The following is a 24,978-nucleotide window of genomic DNA, read 5'->3' as shown; positions in this document are numbered from 1 at the left end:
CACACATCACGAGTGGAGGAGTCGCCATAAATTGGAGTAGTTGATCGTGGCATCGCAATTGCTACTAATTAATGTGTTTATATATTTATTTTCTTAAAAAATTATTTGTTTAAAAATTATCAATGTGTGTAATAATAATAGCTTAATGAGATTATTGGTCGTCAAGATAGCAAGTACCTATTTAATTGGTGACCTTGAGTTAAATTTTACGGGGAAAAATGTATTTATGGTATTTTCTTTAAGAGAATAACGGATATTATTTTACGAAGAAAAAAATTGAACACCAACGAAGGAGAATAATTATCATTATATATGTAAGATAACATGTAGTAGATGATACATGAATAATTATTTACATTACTTATTTCATAAAACTTTAATTTAAATTCTATGTGTGTTCATTTATATATGATTATTTTATACTTTTTCGTTTCCTTTTTATTTGTCATTTTTTTTAATATATAATTATTAAACATGTCTTAAAATTAACCATAATCTAGTGATAATATTACTAATAAAAAATACTTAATTAATGAAGTACGAATACACTTAAATAAATATAAATTTAATTTTAATGTACTGATAGTATAAAAAGTTTTATAGAATCACCTAAATATATTCATTTGAGATGATCATTTATCGATAAATAAAAAAATAATTATTTTTACTGATATAATATTATGTAATTAAATATATATATATATATAATTATTTTATATTGATATACAGTAAATCAAAATTAATTCTAATATATATATATATAAGCAATATTTCAATAATAAATATTGCATAAAAAAAATAAAAGTGACAGATTACGTGCCTTAAAAAAAGATAAAAAATATGCAGATGAAAAGGAAAAGTAGATGGAGTAAATATATTTCTATCCAACTGCAATTAATATCTCAAATGTTCACACACATAACGCTACGTCAATGTATGTATTTGCAAAGCTTCAACAAGGAAGAGGACGTTGAGAATGGTAAGTCAAATGTGTATATGGGAAAAAGTTAAATTAAATGTGACGAAATCAATTTTTTTTAAGAATTTAATTTTAATGTATTATCAGTATAAAATTGTTTTATACGTATATCTAATATAATCACATAATTTCATATTATAAAAATAATTATCTTTTATATTGACTGCGTAAATGATGATTTGAGAGAACGGTTATGATTGCATGATTATGTAAAATATTTTACACTATCAATGCATCAAAATTTAATTCTTTTTTAATAGTTTAATTTGATAAAATCAACTACCTAATGATTATATTTCTAATATATTTTTCTATATAAGATTATCTTCTAAATTTAGATTTATATGATTCTTTACGTAGAATTTTTTTTTATTTATCTCATGCTATTTTTTTCCTCTTCTGGTAGAGATAAGAAAAATCAAATTCTAAATTTTTTAGTCATAAAAATTTTAATATATACTATATTATAAAATTATTTTTTTTCAAAAATTTAACCTGATAAAATGACTATAAAGTATATAAATAATTATATTTCTAATATTAAAATACATATTATATAAAAATTATTTTAGTATAACTATACTACAGTGACTATGATATTTTAAAAAGTATTGCTAAAATTAAAATAACGCCTTTTATTGTTAAATAACGCTTTTCAAAAAATATTACTTAAAAAAGTATTACCAAAATATTAAAAAATATTATTTTAATTTTAACAACACTTGCATATAATCATGTAACCACCTTAGCATAATCATACTAAAGTTCACCGTATAATTATGTGTCTGATAAAATAAATTTTTTATTATTATATTTATATAACACTATAAAAGTATAACACATTTATTTAAGTTCGTTAGTAAACACTTAAATTGATTTTCAAAAATTTTCATATTAGATAATTGGTTTTTTTTTTTTTTTGTGACTATATTAGATAATTTTAGATAATTGGTTTGAAACAAATTTTTATTCCGTAAAAATTTTTGAAAATTATTTTTATAGGATAGATTAATCTCTCAATCGCTAACAAATTTGATAATATACACGTTGAGTAAATAATTTTTAATAAATTTTATTATAAGACAATTATCAACAAAAATAATACTCAAAAATTTATAAAAAATAAAAATTTATTAAAAACTAAAATATCTTATCTAAATTTTTTTATAGATTAATTTAGGTATTTATTCAAGTTTTTAATTTAGAATTTAGTTTATATAAATAGTGTGTGTAATTAAAGCAATTTACACATGTATATTTGTGTACATGATTTCAAGTGCTACCGAAGTCAATTATCCCACTTATTATATATCGAAGTGCCAACAAACCAATTAAAAATTAGTTACCATTTTCAATAAAGGGTATAATAACTCCATGGTAATAAACAAACAAAATCATGCAATAAATTTATCATCTTCAACATCAACCTCCATCACCTCGAGACAAATTTGCTCATGCTTCCAACCTTCCAATTTCAAAAGCAGCGTTGACAATTTCAGTAAAATAAGGATTTGGATAAGAGAAATAATTGTTGAGAGAGAGAAACTTGGCTTCTATTCGATCCTACCCCCAAAGAATAATAAGACGAAATGTATGTAAAACGCTAAATATTTGTATCAAAATGCAATTAATATTCACATGAGTAGTTTTCATTAAAGAGAAATAATAACAAATTGTTTTTAGTATTTAATACTACAAAAGTAAAAATAAAATAATATCATTTATAATAATATTATAATAATTTATAGGAATAAAACGATAAATTACATTAAATCTGACTACAACTTTTCAATTTGGAAGAGCTTAAAAATAGAGTTTTAATTGAAGATATTTAAAGATATAATAAACATCTCTAATATACGTTTTAGCTTTGAATAACAAAATTCATGTATAGCATCTCAAATTCTCCGTCATAACTCATAAGGCTTTCTCTTCTCTCCCTTGTCCTTGTAAACCAAAGTCCACTACTGAAAAAAAATTATATTACTAACGAATTTATCGCTAGATTTTATCAACAGATTTTTTGTTACCACATTTATTCGCAAATATACCTTAAAATATGATTAATACCTATGATGCAGAGCCACTTACAGCGATACGGAACACGACACCACACGAGATACACCGGTACGCGAATTTTAAAATCTTATAAGACACGAGGACACGTATACATATAAAATATAAAGTATTTTTTAGATAAATCATAATGGTATTTTGATATTTTATTGATACTAAAATATAAATTAATTTTTTAATTATTTTTAATATCTTATTTTAATTATATCAAAATATTTAAAATATTTTTTGTTTTAATAAATAATAATATATACTATATCTAAATTTATTTCAAAAATATATGTTAAGAATAAGATTGAACACGCTGACATGTGATGGTATTTAGCTGTATCCAAGCGTGTCTAGTTAAGAATTTTTTATTTTTTATTAAGACACGGTTTAGACACAGCAGACACGCGTGTCGAACGAGTGTCGGTGAGTGTCGTGTTCAAAATGTGTCCAATACGCGGACACAACAACTCAGCGAAGTGTCCGTGCTTCATAGATTAATGCTAAAAAGATAAGTATAGTAGTTATGTATGTTTCACATGTATTTGCATGAATTATATTGAAACAAGATAACATAATAGTATCAAAAGTTAAAGGTGGTTACTTTTACGAAAATATTTTCATATAAAGATGATATTATGAATTGTTAAATAATTTAATATGTTTAATTGAATATATTTAGTTGAATTCATAATATCATTTTCGTATAAAGATATTTTTATAAAAATACCAAAACTAAAAGAGAAAAACAGTTAAGAGTAGTTAGTGTGTAAAGCTGTTAGCAAAGCAACCAATTCTTTTATATACAAAATGTATGTGGACTTTTTTAATTTAAAGAAAAAATTATTATTTACTCAAATAAATCTAACTACACAAGTTTACTGTTTTGAACATTTGGTTCCATTTTCGAAGGCTTAAAATGTGAAAACAATAATTATACGGTTTGCGTAGAGCATGACAGCAAAAACCAAAAAGACAGTAATGACATTAATCGAATGAATGTAGATAAACACATTGCGAAAAATCTAAATGAGCAGGTTAACATTGCATTATTTTCTTTAATTTTTCTAGTTAGTATTCCTATTTTCACAGACACCAAATCCATAAACTGAAACTCGTTTTTACTGCCATGGTCTTCGAAAATAAGAGAAAATTTCCCCATATTTTCGCTAGCTACAGGCGCCAAATTAATTGTCTATTTTTGCTGTCAGGGATTGCAAAAATGCAATCATGCTTTTGCAGCTAGCAATAGTAAAAATAGAGAGAATTTTGCTGAGATTTACTGCGAAAACTTTGTAATTTATATTTTCGCAGCCATGCAATGTAGAAAGTAGAAGCATAGGTAGTCAATGAAAATATTAAACAATATGAACAATAAATCTATCAGATGTTCAATTCATTAGATATGCGGATGGTTATTCTAATATTAAGATTTAAGTAAATAATTTGGAGATGTAGTGTATTTTACTTAAATTAAGTCAATTTTAGAGTCCATTGTTCATATTATTCAAAAAAATCATCAATTACCTAGCATAACTCATGTAAAAATAAAATTAAATGTTTAAAATGGTAAATCTGCATAATTCGATTTATTTAACTAATTAATAATTTTTTTTTTATTTATATAAAAAACAACAGAATGTGTTAAACCTACTCTAATTAAAGTATATATACAATACTGCGTAAGGTGTATTGAATCATAGGCAATCACAATAATATTCATTTTAACATATACTCTTCTTTCATCTCTCTCCGATCCCATAAACCCATTTCACATGCTAAGGTTCATGCGAACTTTTGATACATTCAATTACGTATCACTATATTGATAAAAGTATACTATTTAAATAAGAGTTTCGCTAAGAAGACAATGAGTTATTTATATAATATGTACAATAATGAACTGTTTATTTGTTCCAATATAAATTAATAATGTAAATTAAACATTATTATCCCTAATTTTTAGTTGCTTTTTTGTGATTTTTACCCTCAATTTACTCCAAATTCTTTTACATTAACCCTTCATCACCCACCATTACCTATCCTCCAAAAAAATCCATTGTTTGTTCCGCAGAAAAATCCCCTTTCTTCGCTGTCCCATCGTGTACGCAGCAACCTGCGTTCTACCGCTTTGTTTCTGCGTGACGTGTAGCTTCCGTTCCTGCCGAACGGAACTGTCGCGCTCCGCCTCCTTACGTCAACGCTCTCACTGGAAGAACCTACGTCACTTCTCACACGGCCGAACATCTGTAACCTGCAACTGTCAGTGTCGTCGACGTGAGTTGCAACCCCGAACCCCGCGCTCACATCATCCCAGCGCTACTGCCTGGGTCTTGTTGAATTACTCGAAGAATAAACATCCACGAAAATTGAGAAAGTGAACATCCAAAATAATACAAAAATGAACATCTAATGTGAACGTGTATAAATCATAACCAGCAATCATCGTCTACAACTAAGCACCCAAGAATAACCATCCACGTTCACAGAGAAAGTGAACATCCGGTGACAGGAAGAAGGTACAAACCGGCTGTGATGGAGGCGCTGGACGTCCTGGTTGCTGTGGTGCTGCGAGCTCGACTCGCACAATATGCGCGTCCTCTTTACGTACGGTGGCTTGTGCGGACGACGGTGCCAGTCGGAAGAGTGTCGGTGCGATGTCCGACGGGACTGGTAACCGTGGCGGCACTGTACCAGTTTTTGCTTCGAGGAGAAAGTGAGAGAAGAGTTTACACCGTATTGAGAGAGGGAGATAATCCTAATTTGATTATGACAGAAATCATGATTTTATTCAAATTTTAAATGGAAAACTACTCAAAATTAATTAATTGCCATAACTAATAGGAATCATGATTTAATTCAAATTTTAAATTGAAAACTACTCAAAATTGATTAATTGTCTCTAATTTAATTCTAATTTCAATTTAATCCCATTGTAGACATTGTAAATATACATTAGCTCCTCATACTTTTTCTTTAAACAATCATTCAAAAATATATAGAATATAATTGAATTATGTAAGGTATTTCACATTATTAATACGTAAAAATTAATAAAAAAGATAATAAAAAGTACCGAAATAATTATTATTACGCCTTATGTATAATTATAAATTAAGTACTTTTCCAGGGATAACATATAGGAGCAGCAAAACCCGAAACCCTACATGGACCAGTTTTGGAGATGTCCCAAATACATTCTTTGCATACATTAACATCACGTTTAGCATCATAAATATCAAAGTGATGTACTCCTCCCCCCTCATACCAATTAAAGGTACAGAAGAACAATGATCTGAACCAAAAAGGGTTTGGATGGAAATAAAAACTCCAACTTTGACCAACTGGAACTACTTTGAACCCTGAATCCCAGTGTTTATCCTTGCATTCAATACCAAGCTGCATATTGTTCAGTTTGTTGTTCATGGTCACACGAATGGTCCAAGGAATAGCAGCAACGTTGAGATTGAAAGAAACAAGTATGAGCATTATCATGGAAATTGTTACTACAACCTTAGAGAGTGACGATGATGAGAGCGTCATCTTTATTTTGCACTATGTTGATGAATTTTGATGATGAGATCAATCAATCTATACATATAGAAGAAGCTAAGGCTTCTTTCTTTTTTCTTTTTTTTACTGCCTTGGTATCAATGAGCTGGCAATTATATTAATATTTAATTATTTCCATGTTTGGCTCTTATGATAAAATAGACAATAAATTATTAATAGTAATGTGAGGTATCTAATAAATATTATTATTTTAGACTAATACTTAAACCTTAATAATTTATACTCATATTTATAAAAATTTATACACATAAATCAACACAATATAAGTTACATTTATATTTATCAAAATCAATAAAATTTTTTTATTAAAAATAATTTAGTGTTAGTATTAATGAGTTACTGACCAAAACAATGAATAACAAAAATATTTGATAATAAAAATAAATTAATTAAAGATAATTAAAATTTATCTTAGTTAATATTTATTAATTATGATAATAATTAATAAATATTAAATAAAATAAATTCTAACTAATTTTTTTTATTTTTTAATATTATCAAATTAATAAAATCTACTGTAGCCTCAAGATTTTCTATTTGTCTTATACTTTATTTATTTCTTTACTTTAAAAAAAATTAAAAACAATAAATATCAAACTCTATATCTTTTGGTCATGTAAAATCGATCATATATCTCATAAAACCATTTATTTCAAAAAAAAAAAAATCTTAGATAAAATTATATAAATGTTTATATATCCTAACCTCTACCAAACAACTACTTAAGCTTTAATTTTGGCATAGGATAAAAACGGAAATTCCAACATATATAATATATTACAACCAATCAAAAGGAAGAAAATTAGATGAGATGGTGTTGTTGTTCCTCCAAAGCTCTTCGATCGCTGAGTTCCTCCACTTTTCTAAAATGATTCGATCAATTGGAGCCACCACCGCCATGGCTCTTCTCGACGGTGAGGGAATGGGAGTTGATTCACCTTCCAAAACTCGCCGGCATTCGGACAAGACAAGAGACAGTGGAAGACAGGTTCCTTCTCCAATCCGTAGCATGACTTGATTCATGGTAATAAAATCTTTACGAGAAAAAAAAAAGTTTTAAAAATCCAGTTATATATTATTATCCAAAACAAAGAATTTTAACATATATAGGATAAAATTAAAAAAAAAAAAAAGACGCATGCAAAAATTCACATTTCAAATAATCCAAAAAAAAACTCTTGCACGAAGATTGATATAATTAGTTTCATGACAATAATTAAGTACGACAAATATATAGTTTGAACCAAAAGAATAATAATGCTACATAAAATAAAATATTTTGAATTATATATATATTACATTATATTATTTATTACATGAAATGATTATTACATTGATAGGGAAAACATATATATAGCAAGTCCATTAATTATTCTTCCAAGGAAAACACTCAGGTTCTCCACCGGTAACTCTACATGGATGTGCTTCAAATATATCCCAAACACAAAGGTAAGAGCATCTATTTGGCCAATCACGTTTACCAACATAAATATCAAAGTAGTGCACTACTTCTTGCCCATTATACCATGTAAACATGCACCAATACAATGGCGAGAACCAAATGCGAAAAGGGTTATAAAACTCGAAGCTCCAACTCTCACCAACTTGAAGTTCTACGAACCCAAAATCCGAATGCTTGTCCTTGCAATGGAGACCAAGTTTCATGTTCAGTTTGTTGTTAATGGTGACTGTTATTTCTTTAGGAGGGAGAATGGAATCAACACTCATACCGACATTGAAATTGAAAGAAAGAACTATTGCCAGTATCATAAAAAGTGATGATGATACTCTCGTCATTTTGGATTTGGACGGTGATATTAATGATGTACTCATTTTTGCACAATATAATTAATGATGGGTTCATGATAATATCAGTTCGTAGAATGAAGACTATTCCATATATATATATATATACACTAGTATATTTACCCGTGTAATACGCGAGAAATGTTTACTTTCTTATATTTATATTTAAAATATATTTCTAAAAAAATATCATGAACATATTTAATATAAAAAAATAATGTTATTAATTTAAAAAAATAATTTTATCATTTATATAATAATAATAATAATAATAATAATAATAATAATAATAATAATAATAATAATAAGAATCATCATCGTATTTTTAATATATTATATGTGTTACAAAAAATTATTCTAATTTAACAATTCAACTAATATACATTCTATTCGGTGATTATTCTATTTTGTTTTTTTACTATTTATAGTCAAAATGAGAAGTTATTCTATTTGTAATTTTATATAAAATAAATTTTAAAAATATTTAATATTATTAAAAATATTTTTTTCTTAATAATTGTACACTTCCAAAACATCCATGGATAGCCAAAAAAAAATATCAAAATAAAATTATACCCAATACGTTAGGAAATAAAATCTCAAAATAACGTAAAATTAACTAATCACATAGTCGATATTTTCAACCAAGAAAAAATAGACTATATTATTTAATTATCAAAATTTAATTTAAAAATTCTATTTAATAGATTAACATATTCATTCCATAAGGTAGGTCTATACATTTAATTATAATATTTTTAAGACTAGAAAAAAATTATTAATTAATGATATAATGAATTAATTTTTTAATTTAATAACAAATAATTATGTATAATCGTAGTTTATATAATTTATATTTAGTGTAGTCAATAATAAATTAAATTATAATATTACGTTTTCCTAATAATATAATCATATCCGTTCTTAACATTAATTGATTTAAGGTATTATTACACGTATTCTAATTTTAATAATATATAAATATTTTTTTTCTCGTAATCATATATTAATAAGATATGATATAAAATATAATGATTATTAACAAATCTTACTATTATTAATTATTAAATGATAAGAAATATAATTATTTAAAATTAATATTTTCAAAAATAAAAAAGCAGAAAAGAGAGACAAGCATACTAGTATTAGAATGCGTCACATGTAAATTCCGCTAAATTAGTAAATAATTAGTCAATAAATTGAATTTTAATTAGAAAAATAAAAAATGTAAATCTAATATCAAAATAGGATAGAACTCTTCAAAACGAAAATTTTGACATCAATTTCAAAAAATTTGGCCCAAAATTAGACCGGATAAACCGAACCGATTGAATCGAACCAAAACCGGGCCCATAACTTAAAATGGGCAGAAGCATCTCCTTCCCCACTCAGCAACAAAAAACGCTGAAGACAGCAAGGGGGAGAGAAGAGCTCCAAACCCTCACCATTACTTCCATCTGCCATAACTTCTCCATTCGAGCTCCGATCGCTGCACTGTTTGCGGCCACGTGTCCAGCGTGTCGAGCTCTACGTTTCTATCGGATCAATTTTACGGGCAAGCCACAATCCTATCTCAGATTCTCTACCCCCTTTCTGATTCTTGAAATTGAGCCCTTGTAATGAGATTTTTCCGAATTCGGTATTGTAGGTTCGATTTAGCTTGCAGAGCTTATCGAGTTTGAGTTGCTATGTGCATGGGTGTGATAAGAATCACCTAAACCTTAGCCAATTCTTGGTTTTATTATGTGAATTCTGAATTTGAGGTATACATGTGTAATAGGTGTGAATTAAGTATATATATATGCATCGGAATTGAGTTGTGGACACTTGGAGTTCTTTTGAACATAACTTAATAGTGATGATGCATGGTGTAACACCCTAACTTTTAGCACCTAATGATCGTACTAAAAACTCAGGCATTACTTACCTCTAAACCTTTTTATTCTATATTATTTTTATTTAATATTGAGTCTTCGCGAATACGAACCGAAACTTTCACCAAGAAAACAAAGAGTCGGTACTTTAAATCATTTAATCACAAAATTATATATATCCACGTAGCATGATGTACATAGACTTACTCAAAGACCCTCAAATACAATTCCTACCCTTCTAAAAACTAAAACAATAAATGACGAGAGGAAAATAAAATCTAACAACTCAACTTGTAAAAAGAATCTTCTATGCTCTTGTAGTTCCGCACTAAGCCTTCGCACCTGTAGCTGAAAGGGGTGGAGATAGGGGGTAAGAACTGGGGAGTTCTTAGTAGGGTCAAGGTTAGAAGTTAAGTTCGTTTCATTATGTTCACAATCAATAACAATAGTCAACAAAGTATAATCCAACTCAGCAATTATAGAACATAGAATCCAATCACAAGTACACACAATCATAGAAAACACAATCACAAACAAATATGCGCAAACAAGTATGATGCATGTATATCCCTAGTGCAGGTAATGAGGTCATCTTTCGGTTTCGACCCGCTCCCGACGTAACTCAGCAACCTTTGTCTGAGTTTGGTTTCCAGTGTCATAACCTCTATAAGCAATCTTTGTCTTACAGGTACGACTCTATTAAGCCGATGAATGCAAACATAACCTCTGTAAGCAACCTCTGTCTTACAGGTGAGGCTCTCTCTAGCCAATGTATGTAGCGATAACCTCTGTAAGCAACCTCTGTCTTACAGGTGCGACCATCTCCTGGATTGGCCGATGTATCTCTGGAAAGCAAATCTTGGTGGACTCACCACTATAATTTTCAGCAGGTAAACAATCATCTCTGCTTCTCTCCTTTTCTTTTCGTTCTTTCTTTCTTTTAAAACCAAAATCAGCTCTTTGTGACATTCTCCAAAACCTTTTAAAACAATTTCACTTAAACCAATTCTTCTTTTAAAAGACAAAGGAAAATTATTTATTAGTTAAACCCATCAGCAAGGCCTCTAGACTTTAGGAGAGTGGCAACCAATCTCATTTTCTTGAGTTCATTATAAATGCTTAACAATCATTATTTTCTTAAACTAAATTTAATCAAATAAAGTTTCAAAATCAAATCATACAAATTAGAAGTTCCGAACCAATTTCAAAAGCAAAACCAATCCCAATCTCATCCTTAAAACTAATTCTTTAACTTTTTCCAAGACGTCGCAAAACGAAACCATTCAATTGAAATTCAATTACTTTTAAAGTTCACTAAAAATCCTCCGAATGAAATTCTTAAGTCAAATTCAAAATATAAGCTCTTTTCATATTTAAATTAACTTTAAAACATAATACTCTTTTTTCTAAATAATTTAAAGTCGTAAAATAATTCTTTTCAAAATAAATCGAACTCAAAACATATACTTTTCTTAAATGAATTAAACTCGAAACATAAGTATTTTCTTAATAAATCAAACAATATAGCTTCTCAAATCCAATCTTTTTCTAAATAACATTTCAAACAAAGTCTTAAATTTTAAAACAAAACCTCGGCAATATCTCCTCTAAAATTTGGACTTTGCCACCCTTCTTGGGTCCCTCCTAACTATTTCTCAAACTCTTTCAAATCATTTCCAATAAATCAAAACCATTTCTAATATCAAAATATTTATAAAATCAAACCAATTAAAAATCAAACCGCCTCCAAAATCAAACCATTTTCATATCTTAATCATATTATCAATTCATCAATTTATTTTTTATTAAATCTCAATGCCATCCTCAAATTTTACTAATTCTACTTGATCACCAACAACATTCCAGCCCCGAATTCATCAAAATAACTCGGTTCTTGGCGGCATTTAAACCGACCAAACCCCAAACTAATCACAAATATCAATATATCACAAAAATTCAACATAAATTCAGTCAAATTCAATCAACAATCAATTACAACATTAATTCACTTATCCAACACCAATTTAACCAACGATAAATTACCAAAACCTACCTCCGTACGAAATCAAACCAATGGGACCTCCAGAGAAGCTTTCTGACCGAGCTGCTAAAGAGAAAAACGTCAGCAATCGTCTGTGCCTCCTAGAATACTAGTTGGCCGAACTCAAGAAGTAGGAGAGCTACGTCACCGTCAACTTTCACTGATCAAAAGTAATGCCAACGTGTAGAGGAGGAGGATACGAATACTTTTATTGGATTAGATTTTTTATTGGAGTTACAGATCATAAGAAATCGAAGTCGGAAGCTCTCAAAGGTGCCATGGATTCTCTTTCTCACTCACAGTCACTTTTCTTTCTTCTTGTAACGTGAAGGAGAGATTATGAGACATTGGTGATGATGATTAATGAATGGTTAGGTGTCACAAGAGGTTGGATGTCACTTCCTCAAGTTGCTGAGTCAGCGGTTCAAGTTATAAATATCTTAAATGGATAACTATAAAAGTTGGATATATTAAAACACAAGTAATAATATATACGAGTTACTAATATAAATGGCATTAGCAACATGACAATAAAAAATATACGGTCAAGCATTAACAAGCTAAGTTCACCGGAGAATACCGATATTTACTTATACCGGCGGATATTGAGCTCGATAATATTATTAACTAAATTCTATTTTTAAATTAAAAAATATCAAATAATTAAATATATATATATATATATATATATATATATATTCAATTTATAAATTAATAAAATTATAGTTTTAATTATGTAAAATATTTCATTATAATAAAAATATATGTAAGAATCAAAATTTAATTGAACTCAAATATTTATAAAATGAATCTAATTACTTAAAAAATAATTTTCTAAAATAAAGAATTCTAATTTAAAAAATAATTTGTAACTTATTTATATTTATATTTTTAAAATTGCGGATTGTTATACGTGGGTCAGAGGTGGACCACAGGAATGAATAATGAATGCATGCAGTTTCTGCGTGGTTACAAAGTTGACTGACTTAGACTTACAACCACTATTATTGTCTCTCACTCTGACTCTTTCTCTTTATATATATTTTCTACTTTGTTTCTCTAGTTTTGATGATCATCTAACACTCCAACATATATACAACCTAACAGATAGCAGCTTGCTTCCATCTCATGGCTCTCCAATCCCCCTCCTCTGCCCATCCCTTTTCGTTTTCTTCTGTCAGCTATGCCTGAAAATACGATGTGTTCATTAGTTTTAGAGGCCAAGATACTCGCTACAGTTTCACTGGCAACCTCTCTAATGCTCTCTGTCACAAAGGAATTCACAACTTCTTTGATGATGGCTAGCTTCAAAGTGGAGAGGAAATCACACATGCACTTTTCAAGGCAATTCAAGAGTCCAGGATTGCCATCATTGTGCTTGCTCCTAACTATGCTTCTTTTTCTTTTTTCTTAGAGGAATTGGTCCATATTCTTCACTGCATCAAGAGAAACAATCGATTTGTTTTGCCGGTTTCCTTTAATGTGGATCCTTCTGATATTCGCCATCTGAAAAATAGTTTTGGAGAGGTAATGACTAAGCTTGAGAATAAATACAAGAATGTTATGAACAAGGTGGACACATGGAAGAAGGCTCTGAAAGAAGTAGCTAGTTTGTCTGGTCATCATTTCAAGGATGGGTAACTTCACTTCGTATACATCTTTCTGTAATTGTTTCTCATTATTACAATTTTGAATTGTAAAAGTATTTATGTGTATGTTTGTTGGACAGGCATCGATATGAACATGAGATTATTAAAAACATCGTAGAAGACATTTCAATAAAGATTGGACGTCTACCTTTGCCAGTGGCTGACTTCCCTGTTGGACTTGAGTTTCCAGTGTCAAAAGTAATTTCCCTTTTAGAAATGGATTCTACTGATCAAGTTCACATGGAAAGGATACATGGAATTGGTGGCATAGGAAAAATAACACTTGCTCTTGCTCTTTATAACTTGATTGCTGACAATTTTGAAGGTGTGTGTTTTCTTGAAAACTTGAGAGAAACTTCACAAAAATATGGGTTGGTGCATCTTCAAAACAATCTTTTTTGTAAGATGTTAGGAAAGGAGGGAGTCAAGATAATAGGTGTTAAGGAAGGAATTTCACAGATACAACGTAGACTCAGTCAAATAAAAGTTCTTTTAATTCTGGATGATATTGATGAGCATGAATAGTTGACAGCTATTGTGCGTTTTTCGTGCGATTAATGTATTTTTTGACCGTGCTGAGTATTTTCTATGCATTGCACGGTCATTCGCTAGTAGTCATTATAACTATGGATTCTTTTAAATATAACTTAATAGTGATGACGCATAGGTCAGAGGTGGACCATAGGAATCAATAATGAATGCATGCAATTTCTGCATGGTTGCAAAGTTGACTGACTTAGACTTACACCCACTATTATTGTCTTTCACTCTCACACACACTCTCTCTCTTTATATGTATTTTTTTACCTTGTTTCTCTAATTTGATGATCATCCAACACTCCAACATATATACAACCTAACATTTTGCTTCTATCTCATGGCTCTCCAATCCCCCTCCTCCTCTGCCCATCCCTTTTCCTCTTCTTCCATCAGATATGCATGGAAATATGATGTGTTCATTAGTTTCAGAGGTCAAGATACTCGCTACGATTTCGCTAGCAACCTCTACAATGCTCTCTATCGCAAAGGAATTCACACCTTCTTTGATGATGGCAAGCTTCAATGTGGAGAGGAAATCACACTTGTACTTCTCAAGGCAATTCAAGAGTCCAGGATTGCCATCATTGTGCTTTCTTCTAACTATGCTTCTTCTTTTTTTGTTTAGAGGAAAAGGTCCATATCCTTCACTGCATCAAGAGAAACAATCGGTTTGTTTTGCCAGTTTTCTTTAATGTGTATCCTTCTGATGTGTATCATCTGAAACATAGTTTTGGAGAAGCAATGGCTAAGCTTGAGAACACATACAATAATGTTAGGAACAAGGCAGACAGATGGAAGAAGGCTTTGAAAGAAGTAGCTGGTTTGTCTGGTCATCATTTCAAAGACGGGTAACTTCACTTCGTATACTTCTTTCTGTGATTTTTTCTCATTATTACAATTTTGAATTGTAAAAGTATCTATGTGTATATTTGTTGGACAGGCATCGATATGAACATGAGTTTATTAAAAACATCATGGAAGACATTTCAGGAAAGATTGTTCGGCTACCTTTGCCAGTGGCTAACTTCCCTGTTGGACTTGAGTTTCCAATGTCAAAAATAATTTCCCTTTTGGAAATGGATTCTACTGATCGAATTCACATGGTAGGGATACATGGAATTGGTGGAAAAGGAAAAATAAGCTCTTGCTCTTTATAACTTGATTGTTAACAATTTTTAAGGTATGTGTTTTCTTGAAAGCGTGAGAGAAATTTCACAAAAATATGGGTTGGTGCATCTTCAAAACAATCTTCTTTATAAGATATTAGGAAAGAAGGGAGTCCAGATAATAGGTGATAAACAAGGAATTTCACAGATACAACGTAGACTCAGTCAAATAAAAGTTCTTTTGGTTTTTGATGATGTTGATGATCATAAACAGTTGACAGCTATTGTGCATTTTCGGTGCGATTAATATATTTTTTTATCGTGTTGAGCATTTTTGTGCATTTCACGGTCATTCACTAGTAGTAATTACAACTATGTATTCTTTTGAACATAACTTAATAGTGAATAATGAATGCATTTAGTTTCTGCATGGTTGTAAAGTTGACTGAGTTGGACTTACACCCACTATTATTGTCTCTCACTCTCTCTCTTTATATATATTTTCTACTTTTTTTTCTCTGGTTTTGATTATCATCCCAAGTGAGTAGTAGTATGGAAGTAAGAGAGTAGTAGTATAATGGAAGATATTTGATTCACTGATCCATACAAAATTACACAACTAATTATAATGATGATCATGCTCTCAATAGCATTCCCCAACCATAAGAACCAGCCCTTGCTCCCCCAAACATGCATTGGTTTGTGGACGTTGGTGTTTCTAACACACTTTCTAGATGATAACTGTCAGTTAGGAAGGAGGGTAGGGAGGATTTGATATTAGCATTCGCCCAGTTATATGGTTGTCACCACTTGTGTTTTTTATTAAGGTAAGTGTGATGCTTCCCTTGCTTATGCTTGTTTGATTCAATATGAAATAGAGATGACCATTCAATATGTTACTTACTACTTTGAGCAACTATTTTGTATCATACATTTATATATTGAATGATTATGAATTCGTAACATAATGCAATTGCAAAGCAAATAGATAACCCTATTACCCACAGTCAATTTGAAACTTTATTCTTTGCTTTATCTTAACTCATTGATTTATAGATAAGAAGATGAATGTTTTTGAATCCTGATTTTTGTGGCACCAGAGAAACACATTATGTTGCATCAATCAATATAGGCCAAGCTTGTTGCATTCCCATTTCTAAGAGAATGAGCATTCATTTTGGGACATTAAGCAACAATTTATATGATACTGATTCATTCCGAATTTAACAGAAGACTAGGAGTAAAAACAAAGGACAATTGCAAACATATTCCATTCTTTTTGGTTGAAATGAAAGAAAGTGGATACTTGATGTGTGCCTCCATCCTTATTATTTTGAACCTGGCATGTGCCGGGTTTTTTTATCTGACCTATGCTTTTCAAATGTATGAGAAGCATGGTTGATGTGAAGAATGTGGATGTGGACTGGTCATTGAGATGTTGGTTATTATAAAATCCATTCATGAATGAAATTTTTTTCTTCCCTTGAATGGATCTTGATGTGCTACCAATTTCAAGATAGGAAGGTTGAAATTAAAATTCATCTTTAATATTAGTAGTTGTGATAGCAAGCATGCATGTCATTCGTTGGAATTCTCTCTACATTATTGTGTTATACGTAAACAACTTAGAGGATTTTAGTTGTTATTTTTAGCATGCATCCTAACTTGGCCTTTGCTCATTTTGTTCAAATTGCTGAATTTTTATAATATGAGGTAGATACTGTCGTTAAATTTGGCACTTATTAGTACAATGTGCAGCAACAACTTATTTGATATATAGATGCAGAGAACAACTGTAACACCACGTTACCCTAAGCCTTACCTCTAGCCGTAAAGTAAAGGATAACAAAGTGCCACAACAGTTCTAATGCTTATAATATATAATATATATCCAAGAATTTATAGAACTAAAAGCCCGATGAAGGAATAAAGCTCAAAGTCGTATAAAGCGGAATTACAATATGCGAAACGTTCGCACGATACTAAACGCGTAGGCATGGACGGAACAAGACATAATGAATATAAAACTTTGTCGATAGCTCCAGGATACACAAGGTAATACTTAAATTAAACAAGACATATATATATAAGCATAAAATACCAAAAAGAGAACTAGTCACAGCGTGCGGAGTTTAGGCCGGCTAGTCAAACTGAAATACAAAAGAGTTTTGAAGTTTTAAAACAGCAACAACCTATCTCTCAAAGTTTTTAGAAATAAAGCCTCTAAGGCAACAAGGTTATATAAATACAAAGGATGAGAGAGTGACTATATCAAAATAAAGCAGAATAAAATAAAGATGAAACCATACTCCGCTCTGTCACCATCTCACAACTCACTAAGGTGGGTTACGACCTGCATCTGAAAAACAACAACATATGGTATGAGAACCGGATGTTCTTAGTATGGTAACAGTGCCCAATATGTAAGATGTAAGGTTCCGGGATGCCAAAGGCAATCCTAGAACTTCACACCAAATAGATATTCAAGCTTAACAAAAAAAATAAATAAATAACTTAAACTATAAATAGGGGAATCTACTTAAGGGATTTCTAACTAATACTAGTCACCATTGTCCCACAACCTTCACCAACCTACCCTCCGTGCGATCCTATCACCACCGCTTATCGAGCCTCCTCAATCACAGCAGAAGACACAGATAATGCATACAAGTAAAGCACAAGTAATATACATATACAGCAAGTAATCAAATAGCAAGTAGACATGTGATTCATGTAGGCATACTGAAGATAAGCAAAGCAAACAAACACATAGAAAATACATATGATGAATGCTTGTCCTATTGGCTCGTGATATCACTTGTTGGTCTATGAATGCCAACCTGACACATTCTTTTGGATGTAGCCTTCCTTCCACGCCCAGAGATATAGACTCTGCACACTCATGCAGCAGAGAAATCTACCACGCCGGGAATATAGGCTCCGCACACCCATGCAGCAGGGAGTCTGCTACGCCAAAGATATAGGCTCTGCACACTCATGCGACAAGGAAGGAAAATCACAACTGTCTCATCATAAATCATTCCAAAGATATAGTGTTGGGCACACTCTTACAGCAGAAAAATTGCCACGCCGGAGATATAGGCTCCGCACACTCATGTAGCAGAAAAACTGCCACGCCGGAGATATAGGCTCCGCACATTCCCATATAATCCAATAATTTCATCATTCCTTTCCAAGTTCTCAACTCATCATAACCATCATCGGTTTCCAATTTCTCAAATTATTATCAACACCTCTTAATTTCTTTGAATCATCACCAATATAATACTCCGCCCGCTCAACCACAACTTTATAAACCTAAGTCCCCGTCTTCTAAACTCATATAAAATTTCATCTATTTAAGTATCTAACTCATCTTTAATAATATTAGAACCTAATTACTAGATAGTACTCTTAAACAGCATGTGGAAGAAGTTTGAAAAGTTAGAATACCCTTAAAAACGAAGAAAAAACATTTTTCTGCAAAACAGGCCTATGCGCACGCATGCACATTGTATGCGTACACATGCATACAACTTTTCCGATTTCGCGTACCCATTGGTGGCAAATAGAATGGCACGCTCGCGTATGGGGTGTTCGGGTACGCATACTCCCCCATATTTAACCCTCTTGCGTACGCATACACATGTACGCGTATGCATAGGTACCAAACAGAATAGCTTGTATGCGTATGGGTGGTTTGCGTACGCATGCACTCCCCGACTTAGAAAATTTTGCAAAGTTGCAGAAATCAGTTTTAAACCCAAAACTTTAAATGTTCATAACTTTCTCTACAAAAATCTATTTTCATCAAACTTTATATCAATTTAAAGATCTTTGAATGAACTTTAATTTAAGACAAATTTCAACCAATTTCAAAAACTGAGGCTCAAGTTATGATCCGTCAAAGTTCACCAAAAATTAACTAGGTTCTCAAACTTCCAAAATTCATAACCAAACCAAATCAAAGCCTACTCAATCATCATAAAACACCACCACACACAACAATTTACCCTTTCATATCATTTCCATCAATTTCAATACCTATTTCACTCAACCTTTCCACCATAAATCAACACAAAATCCATAATTCCAATTCAATACTTCCATACCAATAATTCACACAATCTAATTCCTCATATACACCCTTCATCAATTTACAACATCATCACATCACAATCATTATATCACAAGTATCATCCACACAATCAATACTTAATTCATCATCTACATTCATTACCCAACATCAATAATTTCCATCATAATTCATCAAAATCATCATACATCATCAATCCAAATAAATTTCAACAACCAATTTAATCCTATCCTAAGATCCACTAGCCTAAGTGTCCAAAAACATTACATATTACATAAAAAAAAAAACCGAAACCATACCTTGGCCGATTCTCACGCAACTCAAAACACCAAGCAAAGCCACCAAGCTCAAAACCACCAAGCATCACTCCAACAAACTCCAAAACTCAATCCAACATCATACAACACATCACATCAAACATAGGGTTCACAAAAATAACTAAACACAAGAGTTTAGTGAAACATTACCTTATCCAACGAGATTATGGGCAAAACCCAACAATATTCCAATGCTAGATCACCCCTAAACAAACAAAACACACAGAAACTCAAAAATCCAAAGCCATTTTCGAGTTTTGGGATAGAGCAGAAAACTGAAGCTAGAGAAAGAGTTTCTTACCAGAAAAGCTTAGTTAGAAATGACGGGCTCGACAAGAGTTTCGCATGGCAGCAAACAGCTCGTCAATCGGAGTTCCGTAGCTCAAGATATGGCAGGTGAATAGTACCCTCTCATCTTCTCTCATGCTCGAACCCTCACTCTTTCTTGGGGGAGAAATGAGCTGAATGCTCGTTAAATGGCCTTATATATATTGGACTTTGGATCCGGTTTGGACCCGATCTAACCCGTTAACATTTTTAGCCCGTTTGACCCACTTTGGGCCAAAACCTTTAAGATTAGCACCCGGTTTTCAATTCTAAAATATTTTTGTCCTTTCAAAACAAAATATTCAATTTTCAAAATCTTATTTTTCAAAATACGCGGTACTGGATAGACTAGAGCCGGTACTGCCAATTTTTACAAAAATTTTTCATAAAAGATACATTTTTCCACTCAAAAAAATTTATTGAATTCAAATTTCACCATTATATTTTTAAAATATCATTTCAATATTTTCAAATCTAGTTTGGACAGTTAAAAATTATTATTTTATTAAAACGGTTAAGCCGATTCTTATAGTAACTATGTATAGGTTTGTTCTTATTCATGTAGCACAATGATGAAAGTGAGTTTGGAGCGATGAATTTGTGTGTGCTCTCATAACGAGTGAAAAAATTGAATGAAAGGCAAGAGAATTACGAAATACAACAACAACAATAAAGCCTTGTCCCACTAAGTGGGGTCAGCTACATGAATCAAACGACGCCATTGTGCTCTGTCATGTATCATGTCTACAAAGAGACCGTTTACATGTAAATCTCGTTTGACTACCTCATGGATGGTCTTCTTAGGTCTTCCTCTGCCTTTCGCCCTTTGTCCATCTTCCATCTCATCCACCCTCCTGACTGGATGTTCTATCGGTCTTCTTCTCACATGTCCAAACCACCTGAGACGCAATTCAACCATCTTTTTCACAATGGGTGCTACTCCAACTCTCTCCCTTATATCTTCATTCCTTATTTTATCCAATCGCGTATGATCACTCATCCATCTCAACATCTTCATCTCTGCCACACTCAGCTTATGTTCGTGCTCCCCTTTAGCCGCCCAACACTCCGTACCATACCGCATAGCCGATCTTATAGCGGTGCGATAATAAAAAAAAAATCTAAGGACCAACTATAATATAAGCTAACTCAATCAATTCTTTTTTATTTCTAATTTTGAAATTAAAAAAATTAGAGTAGTAAGAGATTGTTTTCGTTTTTTTTTTTTCTTAAAACGGACCTATTTTTCAACTAGTTAACTCCACTTCTAATTGATTATCTACGGGAACTCGGACTAACTATAGTAGTCACTAACTTACTATAACTGATGCTGACTACTCTTAACAGAATCATAACAAATTAATTCTTAACAAATAAGTTTAATACTACCAACTTGGACAGCATTAAATTAAGAGCTATGTATAACTATTTATTAGTAATATATTAAAAGCGAGCTAAAGATAACTTCTAAATTTATTCTTAGTCTCCTAGATTTTTAACATGATGCCCGTCAACTTAAGTGGCTTTAGATTCATTGGTAACTTTTTACTCCTCTCTTCATATATCTCATTATTTATTTTTTACACCTTAACGTCCCATTAAATTTATCAAACGTTACTAGGAATACATCAATGTCAATTCTACCTTAAGGTCCCATTAAAATTATGAAACGTTACGCCTAATAAAGGTCTCACTAAAATCAATGTAAATTTCATCTTAAGTTTCCATTAAAATTATAAAACGTTACACTTAATAAAATTCAATGTACAAGAAAAAATTAATTTATTCTTAAGATCCCACTAAAATAATCAAATGTTACAAGAAATAAAAAATAAACGTATAAATTTTGTTAAGCTTCTACTAAAGTTAGGATAACCAATCTATTTTACATATAATCAATTGTAACAATAGTTTTAAAATGTAACTAAACGAATTTTTAAATATAATTAAATATAACATAATTATATTTTATATAATTAGATATTACAACAATAACTTTAACGGTCATAAATAACAAAGAACAATATAAATATATGTACATTTAAATACATAATTTTTTTTTAGTCCTACTAGAGAGACAATAAGGTATCTATACAATATGTACAATTGGCTGTTTATTTGGCCTAATATATATTAATAATGTAAATTAAACATTATTATCCCTAATTTCTAGTTGCTTTTTGTGATTTCTACCCCCAATTTACTCCAAATTTTTTCACATTAACCCTTCATCACCCACCATTACCTACCCTCCAAAAAACCCATTGTTTGTTCCGTAGAAAAACCCCCTTTCTTCGCCACTCCGCCATGTGCGCAGCAACCTGCATTCTACCGCTCTGTTTCTGCGTGACGTGTAGCTTCCGTTCCTGCCGACCGGAACTGTTGCGCTCCGCCTCCTTGCGCCAACGCCCTCGCCGGAAGAACCTCCGTCACTCCTCACGCGGCCGAACATCCGTGACCTGCAACTGTCAGCGTCATCGACGTGAGTTGCAGCCCCGAATCCAGCGCTCGCATCATCCAGCGCTGCTGCCAGGGTCTTGTTGAATTACTCGAAGAATAAACATCCACGAAAACTGAGAAAGTGAACATCCAAAATCATACAAAAACGAACATCCAATGTGAACGTGTATAAATCATAACCAGCAATCATCGTCTACAACTAAGCACCCAAGAATAACCATCCACGTTCACAGAGAAAGTGAACATCCGGCGACAGGAAGAAGGCACAAACCGGCTGTGATGGAGGCGCTGGACGTCCGGGTTGCTGCGTTGCTGCGAGCTCGACTCACACAATATGCGCGTCCTCTCTACGTACGGTGGCCTGTGCAGACGACGGCGCCAGTCGGAAGAGTGTCGGCGCGATGTCCGACAGCGAATGGTAGCCGTGGTGGCACTGTACTAGTTTTTGCTTCGAGGAGAGAGTGAGAGAAGAGTTTACACCGTATTGAGAGAGGGAGATAATCCTAATTTGATTCTGACGGAAATCATGATTTGATTCAAATTTTAAATGGAAAACTACTCAAAATTAATTAATTACCATAACTACTCAAAATTAATTAATTACCATAACTAACGGGAATCATGATTTAATTCAAACTTTAAATTGGAAACTACTCAAAATTGATTAATTGCCTCTAATTTAATTCTAATTTCAATTTAACCCAATTGTATATATTGTATAAAATATACATTGGCTCCTCATACTTTTTCATTTTTTTTTATGTAATCAGATATTACAATGGAAACTATAACGGTTACAAATAACAACTTCTATCTTTGCATTATACCATAGAATTCTCATTGTATTTTTATCTCTTCATAATAACCTATCTTTATATAATATTATAGGATTCTTTTTTTACTTTAACTTTTTATATTCTCTTACCCTTTATTTTTATGTAGGTTACATTATTGTTTTCAATGCTAATATTAATTTTTTTTAATATGTATGAATTTAATTAAAAACTTATTTCTTCTCTTCTTCTTTCATACTTATTACTCATTCTTATATTTACTATATAAATCAACATTCACTTCACACATTTCTTTTTTTATCTCTTCTCACATTATCTCATACCTCTTTTTCTTTCTCCTTCTCCCTCTCAATTCTTGCTAATTTTTTGCATAACTAGAATCTAGTTCATAACCATAGTTTTTTTATTTTTATTTTTTTTTAATTTGTCAAACGTATGTATTAGGTGATTGTGTGATTGTATTCATTAGTTTTTCTATTTCTTTGTGTAATTGTATTCATGAGTTATGTATTGTCTTTGTCGCCTATATATAACTTCTTTTTCCTTTTAACAATTTACATTTTTTTAATATCATTTAGTTGTAATAATATCGATGAAAATACATGTTGTCATAATTCATGAAAAATAAAATTAAAAAATTAAATATCATTTTTGATTATCAAAACATTAATAATATCCATACTTGTATTTTATCTAATAGTTTTATCATTGTACTATAATATTAAATATAAACTAAAAACATAAAAAAAAAACAAAATTAACTATTTAAAGAATAAAAATAAAAAAATAATTATATGAAATCAGGTGAATAAACTTCAATTAAATTTTGTTATTACTTATTATAATATATTAAAAGAGAGCACAACGTAGTTTCATAATCATTCTTAAACATTTGATTCACTCTACGTTACCACATAAGTTTTTTTTTTTTTTTTTCGCTAGATGACATAATCTTCTATCTTGCATTATGTCATAGGATTCTCATGGTATTTTTATCTCATCATATTAACCTATCTTTCTATAATATTATAGGATGGATTTATTCTTAATCTTAACTTTTCATATTTTCTTACCCTTTATTTTTATGTAGGTTACACTATTACTTTTAATGTTAATGTTAATTCTTTTTTATAGGTATAAATTTAATTAAAATCTAATTCCTTCCCTTCTCCTTTTATACTCATCGCTCATTTTTATATTTACTATATAAATCAACATCCACTTCACACATTTTTTTATCTTCTCTCACATACTTTCATACTTCTCTCTCTCTCTTTCTCTTTCTCCATTCTTGCTAATTTTTTGCACAACTAAAATTTAGTTGATAACTATAGTTTTTTTATATATATATA

The 24,978-nt window shown here is 30.8% G+C and overlaps 1 protein-coding gene and 1 pseudogene across 1 annotated transcript; both read left to right on the top strand.

The window, feature by feature from the left end:
• Positions 1-7,427: 7,427 nt before the first annotated feature.
• Positions 7,428-14,511, top strand: LOC107641378 (disease resistance protein RPV1-like). The gene is made up of 4 exons (XM_088487477.1): positions 7,428-7,620; positions 8,320-8,441; positions 13,643-13,974; positions 14,067-14,511. The coding sequence occupies exons 1-4, from the start codon at positions 7,428-7,430 to the stop codon at positions 14,509-14,511; spliced, it is 1,092 nt and encodes a 363-aa protein (XP_088343603.1).
• Positions 14,512-14,863: 352 nt separating this feature from the next.
• LOC148566259 (toll/interleukin-1 receptor-like protein) lies at positions 14,864-15,683 on the top strand (annotated as a pseudogene).
• Positions 15,684-24,978: the final 9,295 nt, after the last annotated feature.

The sequence above is a fragment of the Arachis ipaensis genome, chromosome B5, assembly GCF_059453495.1.
Source record: "Arachis ipaensis isolate K30076 ecotype BB chromosome B5, ASM5945349v1, whole genome shotgun sequence".
NCBI classification, from domain to species: Eukaryota; Viridiplantae; Streptophyta; class Magnoliopsida; order Fabales; family Fabaceae; genus Arachis; species Arachis ipaensis.
Note: the sequence above shows the minus strand (reverse complement) of the source record. Positions and strands in the feature narration are given on the sequence as shown.

Coding starts and splice junctions, on each gene's coding strand:
- LOC107641378 (XM_088487477.1), top strand. CDS start 7,428: ATGGTGTTGTTGTTCCTCCAAAGCTCTTCGATCGCTGAGTTCCTCCAC. Junction 7,621..8,319: donor ACAGGTTCCTTCTCCAATCC/GTAGCATGACTT, acceptor TTATTTCTTTAG/GAGGGAGAATGGAATCAACA. Junction 13,975..14,066: donor GGTCATCATTTCAAGGATGG/GTAACTTCACTT, acceptor TTTGTTGGACAG/GCATCGATATGAACATGAGA.